At 45.5% G+C, this 21,576-nt stretch overlaps 1 protein-coding gene across 2 annotated transcripts in view; it reads right to left on the bottom strand.

Moving 5' to 3' along the window:
* NPC1L1 (NPC1 like intracellular cholesterol transporter 1) overlaps window positions 1–21,576 on the bottom strand; it is a 166,738-nt gene that overhangs the window by 101,942 nt on the left and 43,220 nt on the right. For both annotated transcript variants that reach the window (XR_015300916.1, XM_086943433.1), the window contains exon 2: window positions 15,378–16,921. Coding sequence is in view for 1 of the 2 variants with exons in the window: in XM_086943433.1 (XP_086799559.1) it covers window positions 15,378–16,921 (1,544 nt within the window). In the remaining variant the exon portion in view is untranslated. The remainder of the gene's footprint in view (window positions 1–15,377; window positions 16,922–21,576) is intronic.

The following is a 21,576-nucleotide window of genomic DNA, read 5'->3' as shown; positions in this document are numbered from 1 at the left end:
GGATGTCTGGAAAGCGCTAGCTGGGAACAGGCGCCTATGCTGAACTAATGTAATACCCTGTTTTTAAATTACAGTTACTTTCTCGAACGGGGAGTAAGGACCATGCTCACCTAAGGGGGCTGGATTCCGTTTTTTAGCATTCCTTCTTCACTGGTATGAGAGGCAAAACTATATGCAGGGTAAATAGACTCCTTTCATTCATTTCATTTACTGAATATAGCATGGTGGTTTGACATTTTAAGCTGCAGAATACAGAGGGGGACACCAGGTGACCACACTCTTATTTGTTTTTGTTACAGCACCCAAGCCTCAGTGTCTCTTGCAGTGGCATTCAAAGTATATTGCCCTGAAGAAATTGCCTGATAGAAACCAAGGCAATGAAACATGTTGGCTGTGAGTAGAGAGTAAATCGATAGGTAGTATTTACTCTCTTCCTTTTTAGTATATGTGTGTTCATTGGTTTGCAACAAAGAAGGGAATGAAAGTAAAGTTTATGGTCCCAGTTGCACAGTGATTTATATGTTAAATGTTGTTAGTTTTGTCACATATAAGTTGTGTCCACTGCACCATTCACTGTCTTTTTACTTTTGAGGTTCGAGACACGTTTTTTTTTGGTTTTAGCTTGATGGCACCAATGATGAGAACAGGGCCATCCTGGTGAGTACCAATCAGGGGCCCCATTGGTGGTGCGCCCGTGAGGTGCCATCTCGCTTCTTCACACATTTTTTGTTTGTGCTGTCCTGTTTGTTTTAATCAGAGAGGTTGTTGTTTTAAAAGGCAATACATTGAAGCATCACAGGATTTCCTTAAGACTAAAGAAATCCCTTGGACTAGGCACGTGGGCCAGAGATGTTTTACAATGTCACAATGGAAAATTGCCACGAGAACTAGGACTGTTGTTGTTGACTACCTTCTTGAAGGACCTGCCCGTCCCGCAGGTGTCCCCGGAGTGGAACGACATCCTCGTAGCCCCTATCACCCTAGAAGAAGTCCTAGCGGCGATCAAATCCCTCAAGGCCCATAAAGCACCGGGGACAGATGGGTACATAGCAGTTTTCTATAAGACCTTTACCACCGAGATTGCGCTCCACCTGGTCCGCCTATTCAATTGCATGGCCACGGAGGGCAACTCAGCGGCCTCCATGTGCGAGGCGGTGATCTCGGTCATCCCCAAGCCAGGCAAGGACCCCTCCCACTGCGCCTCATATAGGCCCATTGCCCTCCTTAACGTGGACGCTAAACTTTACTCCTCTATACTGGCCAAGAGACTGGGCGACCTTATGCCCCTTATCATCCACCCCGACCAGTCTGGCTTTATCAAAGGGAGGCAAACCCATGACAACACTAGGCGCATCATCCATTTAATAGAGAAGGCCAACAGATTCAAAATACCTGCAGTGTTGATCGGTCTGGACGCTGAAAAAGCGTTCGACCGAGTGGATTGGTGCTTCCTGTGGTCCACTTGCAGAGGTTCTGATTCTCCCCTCAATTTGTTACTATGCTCCAGGCCAACTATAGGCACCCGCGCTCTAGGGTCTCGATCAATGGGGTGCAATCGACCCCCTTTGGTCACTCCAGGGGGACGAGGCAGGGTTGTCCTCTGTCCCCCTTACTCTTCGCCCTCAGCATAGAACCCCTGGCTATAGCGATCCGGGAGCACCAGGGGATAGAGGGTCTACCCTTCACTGGTGAGGCCCACAAAATCTCGCTCTTCGCGGATGATGTCCTCCTCTCTCTGTCCAATCCGCTGGGTTTCCTCCCACATTTACAGGAGGTGCTTGCCTCCTTTGAGGGGGTAGCAGGTTTTAGGGTCAACCTGACCAAATCCTCCATTCTCAACCTGACTCTTCCTCAAGCTGAGGCCTCGCAGCTTCGAGCGCTATCTCCACTCAACGGGGCACCCTCCCCATTACAGTATCTGGGGGTCCAACTGACTCCCAACATCAATCAACTTTATGCGGCCAATTACCCTGAGCTCATCACCCGACTCCAACGGGAACTCTTCCGTTGGAAGCCGCTCTTTCTCTCCTGGTTGGGTCGCATACACGCCATCAAAATGACCCTCCTACCTAAACTACTCTATTTATTCCAAGCACTCCCTATAGAGCTGGAGGAGGACTTCTTCACGCGTCTCAAGACCATGATCCAGAAGTTTGTGTGGCAGGGGGGAAGGGCACGTTTCTCCTTCTACATGCTAAGGCGTGCGCAGCGAGAGGGGGGGTGGCGGGGCTTCCAGACCTTCACCTCTACTATAAGGCAGCTCAATTGCGCATCCTGGTTGAATGGGCACAGATGGAATCGGAAAAACACTGGCTCCATATGGACCGCAGCCTAGCGGGCAGAACAATCTGGGATCTGATATGGCGCGCTAAGAAAGACAGACCCCTCAATGCGTACATCAGCACCCCGACACGCACTACCCTAAAAGTGTGGGACACTGTGGCTGAGAGGGAGGGCTGGACGTCCTTCCCATCGCCGCTTACCCCGATCCACTTCACCTCTTTCTTTCCTCCGGCGCTCCTAGAGGGGCCGTTCGATGCCTGGAGGACGGGGGGCTGTCTCGCACTCATGCACCTGTTCCACAACTACGACCCACTTACTTTTGACAATTGCAAGAGGGACTATGGGGTGGGAGACCGGGAGCGTTACCATCATGCACAACTCCTTCACTGGGCCCTGGGTCCACAGGTTAGGGATGGTGCCACCAGACCTCTTACCACACTCGAGTTATTCCTGCTCAAGGCCAAATCTATGAAGGGGGCAATCACGGCACTGTACAAGCTCCTACTCTCTACAGAGACTGCACCACAGCCACGCTATATGTCATGGTGGGAAGGTTTGGCGCAGCGGGACATTGGGGAGGAGGAGTGGAAACACCTATGGGCAGATATCTTTCGCTTTAATCGCTCCACGAAACTGAGGGAGGCACACATAAAGGTAATGGCAGACTGGTACTTGTACCCAGCTAGACTGGCTAAGATCTTCCCAGGGACATCTGATAGGTGCTGGAGGGGGTGTGGACTACTGGGTGACTTCCAACACATATTGTGGGACTGCCCCTCCATTAGGCCGTTCTGGGAGGAGATCCTCGCTCAGATAAAATCCATTTTAGGATACCCGGTCCCGACCACGATGGCAGAAGCACTTCTGGGCCTTCGGGACCCCCAGTTAGAACACCAAACCAGGGCAGATAAAAGGATTATGTGGTTATGTTTGGGGGCTGCTAAACTAGCCATTGCAAAGGCTTGGAAACAGAGGGAGGCACCAGCGATGTCACTGTGGCACTCCCGCCTGTGGCGACTGCTCAGCCTGGAACGCATGTCCGACATTTCCCGTGAGGACTTTAAGAACTTCGAGTATCGCTGGGGGCCACTGGTCTCGTTCCTCTCTAAGGGCCTCCCATCTGCGGTATGCCCCTCTACAATCAGCACTTGCACTTGTTCCAATTTTAGAAACAGTACACAGGCCTCAAGGGATGACGCGACACTGTATGGCACTTTCACCAATGGGGGGGTGGGAGAGGGCGTTCGGGGGGGGGGGGGAGTTGAGGGTCCTGGGGTTTCTGTGTTGCGGGTAAAATGTCCACCTTTAGCGGTCCAGGCGCTCTGGGAACGCGACAAGGGCAAAGGCTCTCACTGGTATGGATGGAGCTTTGAGGTTGGGAGGGCCTGTCATACACAAGAGTATTGTGATGAGCCATAGCACTGGGGGACTCTTCCTTCTGGACTTTGCTGAGACTCGACCCTGGCAGCCCGCGCAATGAATGTTATAGCCTTACTGTGCATGGGCCAGTGGTGTCTTGAGTCGTGGTTAATTATTGACCCCTTAACCTGGCCATACTGTGAATGCAATGCTCCTTGTCTTATGGGCCCCTGCGTGGGCATGTTGGCGGTTTGTGCCCTGCTTTTTTTCGAATGTGGACAACAATAAAATCTGTTTACAAAAAAAAATGAATAAATGTTCCTGACAATGAAGCTTCAAGAGACTCCATCAATTAAAGTCTATATTGCCTTCAAAACAGCCTTTATATTTAACCAATTGTGCAGATGTCCCTTTTTTTAGATAGCAGTAATTGTGGGAAGTGACATACAGCCTGTTGCAAGACTCAAGTGAGGGTGTCCGGCATGACATGGAAGGGGTGAAAGAAGAAGAAGAAATAGCATGCATCTCATAGCTGCAGCTATCATTAGTGCATTAGTGAAGCAGCTGCAGTTGCCTTGGGTCCCAGGAGTGTAAGGGGCTCACAAAAAGCACAATTATGGGGAGTAGAGTTTTGTATCAATTCTGTTTCTGCTTGAAACATTTGCTCTATGTAATTGTGGATTAAGAGCTACAGAGAAGCACCCCTGAAATGATCCTCAAAACCCCACCCCCAGCAATCAGCCATACCCTCCAAGTCCTCCAATTTTTGCCAGAAAGTTTTGGAAGGGACCCGACTTCAAAACATTTTACTTGTGGGGATGTGGTGGGGGGGCTTACTGCAAACAAGTTTGAAGACCTCTGGCTTAGGGGGATGTCATAGGAAAATTTAGCATTACGCATAATAGAAGTTAAATCGTAAATAATGCATCCCTTGCTGCTATAGATAGTGGCAATGGGCACCAATTTTCTATGTCATATCTCACGTGTTCAAACACTGGGGATATATTTAGGTCCTAGCTTCTCTGTTTATCTCATATAATTTGTGTACTCAGGTATTTGAAATATTCGGTCTTCGATTTATGTTTTGAGTTAGTAGGAGTTCTATCATGGGAACTAGCCACAGTGGCATATGTGGATTTCTCCCAAGTTATTCTGAGGCCAGAAACAATTCTTTATCTCTGTAACATCTCTATTATCATTGGTATTGAAGTTTCTGGGTCTTGAATATATAAAGCATGTCAACCGCTTAAATAGATATTCTGTCCTCACATTCTTTTCCCCATTTTAAACCTCTCATCTATGCTTCCATTCTGACTCACTGTGCAAGTGGTTCAATGATCAGAAAGAAGAGGAGGCAAGAGAAGGGACAACACTGTTGAACACCTTGTTTGATAAAGAAGGGGGGACAAGCACGTAATTAACCCTTACATCTGTTCATGGGGCCCAATTGATGACTTAAGCGTGTCTTAAAAACCTAGGCCAGAAATTAATTTGGTTCAAGATCGGAAACATGACAGGCTAGTGGACCAAGCCAAAACCTTTCTTAAAGTCCATTAGGACCAGAGCCCCTGCAATCTTTGAGGTTCTTGGACTTGATCAGAGCCACCTGCAGACATCGGAGGCAATGGTGTGTGCTCCTCCTGGTTATGAAACAATGGTGATCCTAATATACGGGAGAGTGGATTACCCTGAACAGCCTGTTGGTGAGCGTTTGGCCAATATTTTGGTTTCTATGTTAATAAGCAAGATAGGTTGATTTGAAGAACAGTTTGTTGGAAATTTCCCTGGTTTTAAACGTACAGAAATTGGGGTGCCGTGCAGCTCAGGCTGTAGAGTATTGGTCTGAAAAACCTTCTTGTATACTGCCATTAGGCGAGGGGCAGAAGGGAGGAATCCCAGAGCAAATCTGTAAGGGCCTGGTGTTGTCTATGTCAGCTTAACACTTTTGACCTCAGGTATGTCCTCAGCTGTCAGGTGAAGCCCTAGTGTTAGTTAGTCTCATCAGTGACTATGGCACAATTGAGTCTTTTATAATGGGGATTTGACCACAAGAGTAGAGGGGCACAATTTGTATAATTGCTCATAATAAGAAACAAATGCTTGGGCAATTAGTAGGTACCCTTTGGTCAACTGTCCATCTTGGTTGTGGATATAGGGTTTTATCCTCATGGCAGTTTCCCTGCTGGCAAGCCAAGAGAGGAATTTACCAGATATATCACCTATTTCGTAGAATCTAAGCTGAGAAGTTGCTTACGCCAGTTTTACAAAGTCGAGCAGGATTTACCTAAAGGATTGTTTGGTTACTTCCAGTTCACGGAGGTACTCCTCGCTAAGCATGAATTTGTTTTTCTGAGGTTGAATGCACTCTTCGAGGAGTATAGTTTGTTTCCCTAGCACTCATTCTACTGATATCATGGAATATTGCCTGCCCACAGAGAACTACTTTGAAAATATCTGAAGCTGTAATCACTGTGAGGACTGAGCTGAGATTGAACTCAAAGAAGGTTAAGGTTTCTTTGAGGCGGAACCCTTCAACGTCCTTGTCATGCAGCTACCAGGTGTTGATGCTCTCCGAGGTCCTGCTTTGGCTGGCCAATGCAGATCTGTACGAGGGAGTGGTACAGCAAGCGTCTATTGTAAAATGCAAGTATCAATCATGGAGGTGGATTCTACTGCTTGAATAAAGAAGTGATGAAGCCATAGAAATGAGTGATTGAGGGGGCAGAATAGTAGTATATTCACTTTCCTCTGGGTGCATTGCATTCTATGGGTTGCTAGGTCCCAGTGACTACACCCAGTTAGAGAGAATAAGCAAACTGCATGGTGTGGGTGGTCCTTTGGTGTCTACTTGGGGGTCCATAACAGAGTTAAATTGAACACTAATTAGTGCCATCCCTAAGCTGAGGCAAGCATTAGTCAAGTGAAGGCTTGCAGAGTATTCTCGATCATCATTGGTGGAACATGCAATTGGCAATACAACCATGGCCCCTGCCGTTGTGGGATTTGGTGTCCTAGTTAAGGGAGGGAGAGTCATACTTGACATTAATACTGGAGCAGCTGTTCAATATGCTGGCAGTCTCTTTAGGTGGTTATTCTGGTTGTGGTGCATATATTTTGGTTGATGTGTTCTCTTTCTTTCCGCTGCTACCAGTTGTGGCAGTGTCCATATGTCAAATACTGCTCCAGTCACTGATTTGGACTCAGCGCTGTCTTCTCCGAGTCCTATTTTGCTTGGAGAGCTCTGTGGCATCTTGCTAGTAGGCCAAAGGGGAGGCAGCTGACCAACTGGGTTTTTGTCTGGTTGGCCTCCTCTCTTCCACCCCGTTCCATTCATCCTGTTGAGTTTCAAAAAAGTATATTTGATTTGATGTAGAACATTTGGGGATAGACGAGCATGTTGGTGAGCCACACTGCTTTTAGTTTTTGTTTGACAGCCTCAAATAATTTGGGTTGGACAAAGGATGTGTAGTCTGAGAATGTCATTATCTTTGAAGATGCTATTTAATCTCCGTTTTTAGATGTGCAGCGTGGAGAATGGTGAATTGGTCTAGGTATTTCAAAATTAAATGGAACATGGTGACGTGCCCAGAGGGATTTAGACACAAGGCCCAGGGTACCCTCACAGTTATAATGCAGGTTTACAATCCATCATACAGATCCAGGATGTTAGTAAGGTGGTAATGGGATGCTCCTTATAGGCCCTCCCATATGCCCTTGAATTTAGGATCATTCGTACATGACCTTTCCGCCATTATTTGGCCCTTTCCTCTAACCATGTCCTAGGAGGCGAGTTCCTTCTGGTTGAAAAGCTTGTAATTTGTCTTTAGTTGCTGAGATTCTGCCACTTATCTTAAGTCTTCGTACTGGAGGGAGACATCCTTTCCCACTCCTCCTTTTCTGTGCTCCAGTGTTTTGTGTATGTCGTATATATACCTTTAAACATCTTTGCTGGAGTGATTGAAGTTGTATCAGTTTCGTCAGCATTGTCTCCTGTTTTGTTTTGGGATGTTGCTGCACTCCAAGTATATTTGTCTATGTTGCTCTGCTGAAGGGGTGCTGGTACCTGTTTTTTTCCCACATGTTACAGCTGGTGGAGGGGAGGTATCTGCAGCAGTGAGGTGCAATGAGTGCATATTATGTTGGTGTCCATGACAAACACGTACTTAATGAAAGGTGGTTTGTTCACTCAAGGATGTAATACATACTGCAACAATCAGGAGAGGTGGCATTTAGGCAAGCCTGGCCTTGCAGATCCTTAGTCTCTGGGCAAGGACCGATAGTGCGCACACCCTCAAGCCGGGCTCAGCGATACGGTTATGCACTCGTAATCTAATCTCCCCAAATCAGCTACGTCTATCATGGAGCCTTGAAGAAGAAAGCGGGGGAAAGAAACCCAGGTGAATCCACTCTAATAGCATAGCTCGAGCGCATATGGCTTATATACATTGATATGCTTGCTGGGCCACTGTTGGGGAGGGAGGTGTTGAGGGGTGGAGAAGTGCTCCAAACGTTCATATCACCACAATCACCCCTCATGCAGGCTAGAGTCTCTCAGTGCTGCATATAGTTCACTACGCTTGTGGGGTTATAGAACACCCCCAGCAGTAGTCTAGGGTCGCTTCAGTCTCGAGGCTAAATACGATCAGTGTCAGCACCTCTTCCACTGCTTCTCTCTCTCTCTTATCCCTTCAATTTAGGGATGCAAAGGGGGGGGGGGAGGATTCCTGAATCCAAATCTTTATAATGAGAGGATATAAATTACCAACCATAAAGGGTTTTGTGAGCCATACAAAATACGTTTCTATGCATCCCCGAGTACAGCTATGTATCTTTCTAGTCCAATTGGGAGGTAACAGCACATGACCAAGGTTGATACTGAATATTTAGATGATTTTCTTTAATGGTTGTAGCTATAAAAACATATTTCCATATGAAATACTGGAACAACCTGGCTCGTGTGTGGAGATAATCAAAGATGAAAATATCCATTTTGTTTTTGCAGAATTTCAGCTAACTTTGCCATCTGTTATTTGATAATTCACAAACAAATTAAATCTGTTGCAAAATTTGCAGAGTATATTCCAGATGGGATATTTGTCTGTTGTGTGGGTGTGGTTTTATTATGAGGCAGATAAAGGGATGCTTTTATGGAGCTTCGCTGTTTTGATACCTCATAAAAAGTATGGCGACTCACTTTTAAGTGCAGCACTCTCTGTCTTAACAGCTTCACACTATTTCTGTCTGATGTACGACTCATAAAGGTAACGGCCAGAGCGGCCGACTTTGAAGCTGGGGAACCGAGTTTAGGCAGCTCAATATCTTGTGATTCTGGGCAGATCACTCAATCCCTCCGTAGGTCTCACCTATGCAAGAGCTATTGGCTTTGCCAATGTGTAGCCATGTTGTGCAAAAGCATGGCTGCTGTCCAACATGGCAAAAAGTTAGTGGAGTAGAGAAGAGTGGCGTGGAGTGTCAAAGAGTTGAATGCCGAAGAGTAGAATAGAGTGTCATAGAGTGGAGTGGCAGAGAGTTACGTGTATTGAAGAGGCATAGTGTGGAGTTGCGTAGAGTGGCATACACTGAAATGGCATAGAGTTGAGTTGACTGGTGTAAAGTGTATTGGCGTAGAGTGTTGCAGAGTATAGTGACGTAGAGCACAGTGGCTGCTGATGCCTAATAGTGTAATCTAATGTAGCACATGGACATATTTATCCAATGATTTATAGTGCCACTGACCTACAGTGAAATTGTATGGAATGTATACAAATATGCTGCCACTGACGAATACTACAGTTCAATGGGGAACTCGAAAATACACTGCCATGGACGATGCAGTTGAATTGCATGGGGGACATGAAAATATATTGCTATTGACAAATAATACACTTCGAAGGGGATCTTGAATTTGTGCATCAGGGTGGGTAGAGGCTGTATTGAGCGATGCTTGTGTGTGTGACTTGTGTGTGAGAGCGCGTGGGAGAGGGACGACTAAAGATTGTGTAAGGAAGGAGATCCCCCATATTTTCCGGCCCGCCCTCACTTGTTAGTGACAATAGCCCTGTCTTGCTTCTCCCTGTTCCTGATATAATGTGTAGACCTATTATTTCAAGGAACAGTGGTCCCTAACAAGTGAAGAATAATAAAAATTCATATAGATAAAGGTTGAAATCCATATAGTCTGTCCAGCCGGACAGGGTTTAATAACACAAATGTAGGTATAATTAATCAATTCAGTACAATATCAAAGTGGGACACAGCCTGTGTCCTACTACTGTACAGAGACATTTGTGACATGCATAGACAGGTGAGGCAAGCGTAGGCAGTCTGCATATATTTCCAGTTTTTGCAGACAAATATTTACAGAGAATACACTGTTGTGATTTACCAAATAATAAAATCAAATCATCCAGTGTAAGGTGTCGACGGCGTTTCGATCCCCTTAAAGTATAGCGGGATCATCATCAGGACATTAGACATTCATGCCTTTAAATTACACAATGGTATTCGGTTCACATCTGTGAAGGAGTCCGCTTTAGAAATGTCATAGCATAAACCGCCAATGCAGGTCTGCTTAGAACGGGGATTCAAATGTAGCCCCGGGGAATTGCCGCAATGGGGCTCCAATGCCGAGAAGCCGATACTCAAGTGTCCAGTGAAGAAAAGACTATGACAAGACACAGGGGGAATGCAGCGAGAAATGGGGAGACACAGACCTGTGGAGTCATTGGAGGCACTGGTGAGACACATATATATATATACTAATATGGATAGATATGGTGACATGGACTTGGGGAAACACAGATCTCCATGAGACATGGGCATGGGAAGACAGCAGCAAATGGAGAAAGAAGGAGGCAAGGATTCTGTTAGACACTGGAGTGCGAATATCAGTGAGAGACTTCGTCAATGGGAGATTTGTACACTCGGGATACGTAGGGTGACAAATTACACAAAATAACTAGAAGAGACCGAGGCAAGGAAAAATGGGGAAACACACACACACACGTGGAGACTAACAGAATGCTTTACGTCAAATATGTCGGCAAGGGCAAGGCTTTACCACAGTCCCAGTTTATCCTTCCAACTGGTACCAATGCCTGCCCCCCCTCCCAAGCCCAGCATCTAGGAAGACAGCATCATCAAAATCCTGACTACTGACGGCCCTCCCGCTACACAGCAATGATCTGCGGTCCAGGCTCCTGGTAAGCTGCAAAGAGCTGGGAGCTATAGGCCCGTTGCTGGTGTGGGGTGACCCACCAGGTTTGCTTGCAGCTCTTGGCTGGCCTACCATTCAGGTCTGTGGTGGTGGGACACCAGAGGCGACTGCTCATGCCACCCAAGATATACTTCTGGGCCCACGCTGGTTCCACATATGGGAGGGCCATAGAGACGGTGAGGAGGGCCTCTAGAGGATGAGCAGTGATGTTGCAGCTGGAGTTCAGGGACCCACCCAGAGGGTAACTGCTACAAGGGCCACTGAAGGTGAGAGAGTGAAGGTAGAGACAGGGCCACCCTGTACTGAAAGGGGTGATGCCCTGCAGGCTGCTGGAGGCCCTGTTCCTGGATTGCGACTCAGAGCCTGGGACTGCCCAAGGAGGCTATCCCGCGACTCCCTTGCCTCTGCCTGCGCTCCTAGATGCCCACCGCACTTCCCCTTCTCCTGCCAGGACTCACAGACAGGGTGACGGTGCTACCTCTGCAGAGTCTGCAAGCCACCTGATGAGAAAGGGGGGAGTGACCAGCATAGATCCCTGTGCCAACTGGCGGCCGGATGGACTGAGGCTTGCTAGCACTTAGAGGTCACTCCAGGACGCTAGAAAGGCCTCCCTTGGTGGAACAGGTTCTCGCTGCAACCTCAAAAGAATGCTCAGAGGGATTGTGGCTGGTCACATAGCTGAGCGCTCCCAGAGTGGGGCAAAAAAATTGGTGCTACCTTGCCCCGTCCTCTCCCCTAGGCCTCCCACCCCCATGACGGACCCATGATTTGGTAATTGAGCTTGCGGGGTGATCAGGGGGTCAGCGGAGGCGAACATATAACTGCCAGAAGTGCAGTGGCCATCCAAGTTGTGGTTGTTGAGCCTACTCTGGTGCAAAAAATAGTTTAAATCAGTTCCCAGAATAAGATCTGTCATCCTGTTTTGTGATTGAAAGGGCGCATTGAGCCCTTGGCAAGGCCCCAGCATCTTCTATGTGCCCCACTTCAATCCTCCCCCCGTTTCATTATCCTAAGACTACTCCAATATGTTGACAGGAATGCTCTTCTTAAGGCGGCTTATATCCAGCAAATTGCCCTCTTGAGCGCAAAAATAATGAATTTCCCTGAGTATACTGCACTCATGTAGCAGCAGAGGAAAACATTTGCTGATGTCAAAGTTAAAATGTGCGCTATGCAGATTAAGTAAGTTCTTCCCTGCGGAGAGAGGGTACAGACTGTTCATTAGGGGAAGATTTACTTTTTTGACAACGCCAAGGAGGCCAGGATTTGAGTCGTGGAGAGAACCTAGGTGAAACGGCATTGAGAAGAGCTGCCAGTCTTGGGTTTGGAATCGTGGTGGGCAGGCCCTCCTCAAGGGAAAGGCAAAAGGAATGTCAAGAAAGAGCCAAGTTTGCATCTGGTAGACCAGGAACAAACAGAGATGGAGACTATTTGGCCTCTGAGGGTGAAGAGATGGAGCCCCAGTACAGAACCAGACCCAGGACTAAGAACCTGCAAGCGTTGGGGTGCTCCTCCTTGTTGACCAGCCCTAGACCTTCTGTAGCCATTGGTTCGAACCATGGGCTCCATTGTGTGGGGTCATCTGGGCAGCTGATCACCTGAAGCCAAGGTAGGATACACAGATTTCCACAGGCCTGGGCATTTCCTTAGTTGTTGGTAATGTTCTGATTATGCTCATTGAAGTTCCACAGTTTAGTAGTATACTAGTTAAGGCTAGAAAGGGAAGGGTTCCCCCTATGCAAGGAAGGTGTTTGGCCCATTTACCAGATGGTTTGCTTCCCGCCCTCTTCAATTTACAGATTTGTCCATGTTTGTGCAGTTTCAGTTTTTAGTTGATCGGAGTTAAGCTACTGGGTGGCACATATAGTGCTGGAAGTGTAGGATACGTGGGTGGTGTGTCAGGGATGCATGTTGCATCCGGTTACAGGGATACGATATCTGTTGCTTTGGTTTAAACTGCTTAGATGCAACACAGCCCCCTTTGCTGCACTATACACTTACCACCATGACACATGTATTCATAGCTAGTTCCCCATTCTTGTCATGGAATGTCAACAGACTTTACAAAATCGAAGATGGTGGCTGCTCTCAACCATGCCAAAAGGTTGGCCCCCGATGCTCTCTAGATAGAGGAAACAAGCTTCCTGAGTAATAATTGTAATTTTCTAGGCCAATATGGATGTTCTCAAATCTATCATGCAGGTTACACAAGAGGGAGCAATTGTTCACATTCCCATGGCATTGACAGAGTCCTCCCTAACTGCCCCTGCCAGTCTGCTGACACAGTCTCTTGCAGATACACTTATCCTGGGTGGAGAGTTCAATGCAATGATAAATCCAACTGTGGGCATATCCAGTGGCAAATTGAAACCACTAGCTACTTGGGCCAGCTTGCTGGGTTTATGTGATATATGGATAAAGTGGCACCCTGATGAGCGACAGACAGCACATCTTATTCTCACACTGCACTACTCGTTCTCACGCCTCAATCACTTTTTTATGCCGGCGGCTGAAATGTGGAAGGTATGGGGGTCAGGGTCCTTCAGAGAGACTTGTCCGACCATTCCCTGATGGAACTACACCTTAGGGGTTTCCCCACGCACATTTGGGGGGCTGGCTTTAAACACTTGGTGGCTCAATGATGAGGGCTTCTCTGATAAGCTTTGGGTGGAGGTGACTTCAATGTCAGTGTGGGCCCAGGGGATTCACGTGCATAGCCTGGGCGGTCTGTAAGTCAGTAGTTTACTGCCAGATTAGAACACAAATCATTCAGTCCATGATTGACAGAAGCTGGGTAATTGACACTCTTGAAGTGGAACTTCTTACCTTTGAAAAGAAGACTTCCCACTCTCTAGATGACTTGACTCTAACATGGTTTACGGCAGCAACGGAGGAGATACGGCAGCCTTTGCTTAACTCGGTCAACCTTTCTAGACTAGTCGCTCAATGCAAGATCTATGAATATAGTGGCAAAGCGAGCAAGTTGCTATTCTGGCTGGCAACTCCTGATTTGGAAGGGAGAATAATCCTGCAAGCATGCCGTGAAACGGGAGTTGGTAATAGATTTGTTTCTCGAAAGTGAGGCACATTTGGGCAGGAGGCCATACCAAAATGTTTATACAGTTAACTGAGGACTTTGCCCTGCACAAGTCTCAATTTGTTCTGCAACTCCGCCACAAAATCCTACAACACAACCACTTTTTGAGGGCAGTTACATAATTTAACGCATTGGAACCTAAGATTATGATGAAACCACTTGGAAAAAAGCACATATAAATCTCTAGTGGTGAACTCATCAGACCGCCTGACACGTTTGAAAGGTAAATGACAGGAGGATGTGGGTCCCCTTGAGGAGAAGTGGCCAGAGGCCAAGATTACTGCAAGATGCCTGGTCATCTCTGCTAAATGGAGGCTAATACAGTTCAAATGTTTTCACAGAACATACTATGACCATACTAAACTCATGACCCATGGATGTTGCATTGCGGCCAGAGCGGAATTCTTTCTCATGGTATGGCTTGCCCAGTGATCATTCGCTAATGGTTGAAGATTTATACAATACAAAGCGAAACAATAGAGTTTGCTTTGGAACCTATCTGCAAAGAGGCCATTTTGGGCATTCAAAGTGAGGAGGCAGATGACCCCAGCACCCAGCATCAAGTGACAACTTGTTTGTTGGTGGCAAACGAGATATTGGCAGGCATGAGATGGGTGCTGAACCCCACACAATTGGATAATTATTCCAGGATATGGATATTTGCACCGCCATTAGAAAAAATACCTACAAATTGTGTGGCTATCTATATTAGTATTACAAAACATGGTATGTATGATGGGATCAATTTTGAATTACAAACATAACATGGTTGGGGTATAGACAAACTCACAAAGGGTTAATGCTCTGTAATGAGGTTTTATGATACGTTATTTTTAATTCTGTCTTAAACTATGAATTTTGCTGCTATATCTTTTTTATGTGGAAATTGTAAAGGTTTTAATTAACCAAACAATAAACTATTACTTACTTACTTACTGTAATGATTTATGTGAATCAGTGGGTCCTTTACTGTGACAGTGTTTTGTTTTTTTGTTTAATGATCAACAACAATTCTGTCTTCAAAAAAAATAACATCCCCTTAGAAAGCATTTTCAGGAAAGTCCATAGAGCCCTATATGTTCAGGACAGTGTCAGAAGTGAGCTATGCAAAAAAAGGTAGCATAACATAATACCAAATTCGAAGTGTAATAGTCAAAACGTAGAAGGGGGGGGGGGGCGGTATTATCTCTCTACCTTGTTCTAAACACCAGAGGATTAGGTTCCCAAATTTAAATTTGATTCTTGTAATCAACGCCAAAGGATGGCACACCTCAGATTTGACAACTTATTCTTGAACTTGAAAAGTTATACCATTGTTGTCAAACAATTCACCTACATTTTGGTCTATAATTTATTGTATTTCTTGATATTTATTTTAAGTTCACTAAATTCATATTTAATACAAAATGGAACATTACTCACTTGACGCAATACAGGAAATGGTCCCTCCAGTCCACGGTGCCCGTCTGACCTGACATTGTCTGTTGCACAACAAGGTCAAACCTAGTCTTGTTGTTCTGGAAATATTGCATGAGGCTGTTCACACAGCAGTCTGTACTGCTGGGGTTAGTAGGGTTCAGGGGGGCGTAGCACACATCTTTCAACGCTATACTCTTATTGTGTTTGCTGGACAAGACCGTAATTTTCTGAAGTCTTGTCTGCAGGTCTAGCAGCTCCAGCAAGATGTCCTTAGACAAGATGCTGCTAAAGTTCTGCTGGCCAAAGAAGAGGGAATTGTACTGGTAAGTGGACTGGTTGGCCACTGTGATGATGAGCTGGTTTGTTCGAAAGAAGGGCCCAAAGTTGGCATCATGGAAGTCTTTCTCACGTCGAGCTCTACTGTTTGGTGCTGACCAAAGCTCCACGGGGTCTGTGGTCAACTCAATGAAAATCAGCCCAAACGAGAGGGCGACCACAAAAACACAAGATATAACGATAACAGTCTTTGGGTGGGAAGCAACCAACGTCCCCCATTTCCTGAACATCTGGCCCAAAAGCTTATCAGTGCTCATGCTCAGCTTTTCAGAACATGTAATGTCCTCTTTCCTGACCTGAGGCAATTTAGTTTTTTCCTCTTTCACTTGTTTGCACCTGTAGATGCATCTTCCAAACAGAAACCCCAGAAACATGACTGTCAGCAAAAAGAACACAATTAGGCAAATCACAAGGACCCCGTCCTTGGTGCCAATTGTAAAAGGCTTGGCTTCGTCAGGTGGAGGTGAAATTTTTGGACAGGTCTCTATACAGTCCTGGCATGAACACGGATTTCCGTCAATGCTGGCGCTCTCATTGCACTTCCAAACCTTACTGTAATGTGGAATAATACCTCCATCAGTAGGAGTGTTGCCTTCTATCAATTTAAAGTCAATATCCAGTGGGGCCAGTCCATTGCTCGTGTCTCCTTGAAAATCAAGCCATCTTTGGCTGTTGCAGAATTCTGAACCATACTTTCCACACATGGCTGCAATGGCATACCCACCAGTAGCTGGCATTCGCACATTTTTACAGGAGTTAAAAGATTCCTCAGCAAAGGCCTTCTTGTAATAGCACTCGTAACTCAGAGCTGCTTCGGTAGGTGTGCCTGTACTGTTGCTTTGGAAAGTCCTAGTGACATTAATGAAAAGGCTCTGGTTTGGACTGCAGGTATTCTGGCAATAAATGTTGGCAAAGTTCTCAGCACAGGACGGGCATCTGCTTAAGATGACCTTGGAAAGCGCAAAGCTCCTCTCAATGCTCTCCAGTTGCTTGTATGAACAGCAAACACGCGTGTCATTGTCGTTGACATAGAGCATGGGGCAGACGGCCATCAACTTGCTCAGGTGGAACCCCTCGATCCTTCTTGCAGGGGTGTTGGAGACGCAGGGTACGATGGGGATAATCAGACTGTTAGAGATCTCTGGGTTCCTTCCACATTCATCATAGATGGAGCAGAAGCCTTCTTGGTGGATTTTGGTAGCGTTTGTCCCCTGTTTCAGAGAGATAAGATAATGTTATGTTATGTTTTATAAGTTTCCTTATCAACATTTTGTGTAGCACCTTACAATATTAGTATGGCATCAAAGCTCTTTTAATATAGGTGTCACATTCTTACGTTTCTGGGATTCCCTTAAACCAGCTGTTTGAGGTTGTTTGGTTATGTATTGTTAGTAGGGATGTGTTAAGTGTCTAGTTTAGTAAAGGTATGTGTTGCTTAATGTGTGTTAAAGTGAAAGTAGTTTGATACAGCTTACGGTCTGTTTCAGTATGCAATGTGTATGGATTGGTGTGCCAACAGACTTTGCTGTGTTTTCAATGAGCTGTGTGGTTGGATACCCATTGCCTGAGCCATGCAGACTGTTTCCTTGACAACATTGATATCCATTTTACCAATCATGATTACATGTTTTTCCTTGAAGGTTTGCAATTCTAGCTTGCTCTTTTTGCATTGCTGAATGGAGTGGCACTTTTGAGTGTCCAAATCAGCCGATTATGTCAGATGCACACATGATTAACTAGATAAATGGCATATGGTAAATATTTGACAACTGTACAAATCGGGCCGCAAACAATAGCTACAGAGATATATTGCCCCGCTCGAGATTGTAGCCTATGTACCTTAAAAGCACCAAAGATACCTTGTTGTTTCAGAAGGAAGGCCCTAATTACAATGGCAGTTGGTCAGAGCGCTGTGGCATTGAGCCGGACACCGTCGGCAAATGAGTCGATGGTCCCACACGCCCTATTATCATGAGACCACCAGCACGGGTGGTCGGAAAGTGATTTTTTCTACTGCTGCTTGTGCTGTGGCCAAGGAAAAGGGCTGCAGCACAAGCCACAGTAGAAAAAAGAACTCTGCACATCCATGCACCGTGTGCAAGGCACACGGTGCATAGATGGGGGGGCAGGTCCATTGAGGCCCTGGAGAACTTATGTCAACTTGAACCTACATTGCAGGTGACTTAATTTGGAATCTAGCAAAATAAATTTACAATCTCAATTAACACCTTGTGAAAGCTTAAAAACCCACTTGCCAGGAGCAAAACACATGTTGGCTATAATAAAGTTACCTGCAATGACTAATGTTGAATCATGATTCACCTTGTGAATATAACTTGACGGATATATAATAAAATATCAAATACATGACTGAAATCCAGGATTTGATTGCCTGTGTGTCACAGGGAGTTTGCCACTTGTTTAGATAGTGAAGCTACTCCATAGAACATCATGGATGCCTTTGGAAGTATGTCCAGGGCTATAGTGGAGTTACTACAGGCCCCGGGTGTGTGCTCCACACACCTAGGGCCAAGATGGTTTGACTCTGAGTACTCTCATGCCACTAGGAAATTAAAACAGGCCTTGAGAGTGACGCCCCAGGATCAGTTGACTGTTAAAAGCCTCAGGAGAGCCTATAAGGCTGCTCTAGCAAAACATAAGTTACAAAAACACAAGGGAACCCTCAAGGTAATTAAGGACCTTGGGTAACAGTTATGTATATATACAGTGGTCCTTAAACATGTGATCAAAACAATACAATAAATATAGATCAGAATCAATACTATATTTTGAATGTCCAGCCGAACAGACAAATTAATAATGTAATCAAACCAAAGGTTTGGATAAATGGCAACATATAAGTGGCACACAGATCTGCATCCTACAGAGAACATAACATTAACAATTATATACAACACACAAGGACATTTCAGGCAGGGCAATTATAGCTTGTGAGATGCAAATCAAGTCAAGCTTTGAGTGAACAGACAAGGCACTTTTTTACACAGTGGAGTAACGTGCCAGCTGTTACATGGGGGTCGACAACGTTTCGATCCTATACAACAATATTAGGATCATCATCAGGACAATGAATAGTGCATGCCTGATATAGGAAATTGCCTGTGGAAAAGGTGAAAGAAGGTAAAGAGAAAAAGAGGGGGGTGGGGCAAGGAAAAAACCATTCGATTGGCATCATAGCGACAAATACATCCATGCCATTCCATGCTCAGTATCATGCATGTGGTAACGACTGTGACAAAAAGGTGGGGTGCGGGAGTTATGGTTTTAACCTGTACAGCGAGTGCTTTAAGTAAAAACAAGGATGGAGAGCCGAGGAATGAAGACAGTGATTGGCTCGCCGCTGCGACCGGTGAAGGCACGGTGATTGTGTTATTGAAGTCAAATAATGACTGGGAGCCACATCATAAAGGGAATTATAGGCAAGAAACTCGGTATCCAATACGTGATCCGGTGCAATAGGCTGATTTAAGAATTGCTTAAAAGTAGCTACCATGCATACAACCGGCAATTGAAGGAAAAACACAAACCTCGTAGATTATGAGGAAGGTTACTCGGAAGAATTAAGGAGCACAAACTGTCAACGGACCGCACAGCTGTGATGACCATTAGAATACAACGTTGGCCTTGGGATTCAATGATGATGATCCTAATATTGTTGAATAGGATTGAAACGTTGTCGACCCCCATGTAACAACTGGCACGTTAATCCACTGTGTAAAAAAAGTGCCTTGTCTGTTCACTCAAAGCTTGGCTTGATTTGCATCTCACAAGCTATAATTGCCCTGCCTGAAATGTCCGTGTGTTGTATATAATTGTTAATGTTATGTTCTCCGTAGGATGCAGGTCTGTGTCCCACTTAAATGTTGCAATTTATCCAAACCTTTGGTTTGATTACATTATTAAATTGTCTGTCCGGCCGGACATTAAAAATATAGTATTGATTCTGATCTATATTTATCATATTGTTTTGATCATATGTTTAAGGACCACTGTATATATACTTATCTAGCAAAACGTAAGTCAGTCTTGAAGGAGAAAGCCTGGTCAGATTTAGCAGAAGCTAGTACCTTTGGCAATAGTTCAAAGTTCTGGAGCATCATTAATAGCCCTTTTTTAGGAGGAGACAGTGACAATTTAATGGATGCCCACATCTCAGGGGATGATTGGGTAAACCATTTTGAGGGCATCTTTCAGTCTGACACCTTGTTGACAGAAGGGGAAGGAAAGTGTGGAAGGTAAATTGAAGGTTGTTTTTACAGCACAAGAGGTAAGCGCAGGCATCATGGGACTGTCTAAAAACAAGGTTCCAGATCCTGATTGGAATCCCCGAGATCTCTTCATTGCGCAAGTAAAAACATGGGTGCCTGTACTCACAACAGACACTAATGCATCGGTCCAGGCCAATCATCCAGATTCCTGGGCCTTATCGACCATGGTCCCAGTCTTCAAAAAGGGTGTTCGGGGTAGCACTCTCTGCTACAGGCTCATCTCTCTCTTGGATTCTGTGGTGAAGGTGGTGGGCCGTATGGTTCTGGACAGACTGGTAACCAGAGCAGATGAAAATATCATCTTATCCAAGGTACAATATGGTTTCCGTCCAGGTAGTTCCACAGTGGAACAATGTTTAAACTTGTATATGATTCTGAACAAGTACACTGTGGCTCATACCAGCTCTATCCAGTTAGCTTTTATGGATCTGTCCTCAGCATTCAACTGTGTAAATAGATCAAAGCTCTGGCAGTTAATGTCCTCTATTGGCATTGACAGGGACATCCTTTTGTTTCTAAGGGACCTTCACAGAGAGTCAAAAGTGATTGTCCGTTATTCAAAAGATTTTAAAGTGACCCGTAAGTTTGATATCATGAGAGGGGTGTGCCAGGAGTGTATCCTGGCCCCCTTCCTTTTTAATCTATATAGTAATTCCCTGGAGAGGGTCCTTTTAGATGCAAAAGCTGATTGCCCACAGGTGGGGAAGCGCATCCTGCTGGTCTTCCTATATGCAGAAGATGGTGTGCTTATGGCGAGGACAGCTAGGGGGTTACAACTCCTATTGAACTCCTTAGTTCATTTCATGAAGGACCTGGACCTGTTGGTCAATCAGAGTAAATTGTTGGTTATGCAGGTGGGACCTCGTACAGGCAACCAATTTACTTTCAAGATAGGAACCTCAGTCATCCTCAAGACCAATATCTTTTCTTGCATGGGAGTAGTGCTTGATTATGCATTGAGTTGGGACCCCCTGATTGCTCGCAAGAAAGGGGACTTGGTCAAAGCGACCGCAGCTGTTTTTTTCTTTGCTTCCAGAGTGGGGGGAAAACCGATAGGGTCTCTTTTGAAAATGTACAGGGCAAAATGTATTGCAAAGGCAAGATATGGGGTCATGTTGGGTTGGAGGCTTTGCAAATTGCAGAAAATACCTTCCTAAGACGGGTTCTTTCATTACCGCAAAGTATCCCATCTTATGGTGTGCACGAAGAGCTGGGGAAAGCTTTCCTCTCAGACATGCTGGCTTTTCACCCTTTAGCATTATGGTTAAAGATCTGGGCTAAGAAAGACCATGCCCTCAGCAAGGACATCCTAAAGGACTGTCTTTCCCATGACCACGCTAATCGTATCCTATGGCTACATTATGTAAAAGTAGGCCTCTGTAGTCTGGGAAGGGCAAATCTATTTGATTACCCAGAAGACACATGTGAGAGGGATCATACATTGGCTAAAGAGTGTTTTTTTAGATGGCGCTGTGGTGATGAAAAGAAACAGAGCTGTGCAAGCCCAGCGTGCGTAGGTAAATCACACTCAAAACAGTACCAACTATTGAACCATATCTCCTAGGGATCAAAAGCAT

The sequence above is a fragment of the Lissotriton vulgaris genome, chromosome 11, assembly GCF_964263255.1.
Source record: "Lissotriton vulgaris chromosome 11, aLisVul1.2, whole genome shotgun sequence".
In the NCBI taxonomy this organism is placed as follows: Eukaryota; Metazoa; Chordata; class Amphibia; order Caudata; family Salamandridae; genus Lissotriton; species Lissotriton vulgaris.
This window is presented reverse-complemented; position numbering and strand designations above follow the sequence as displayed.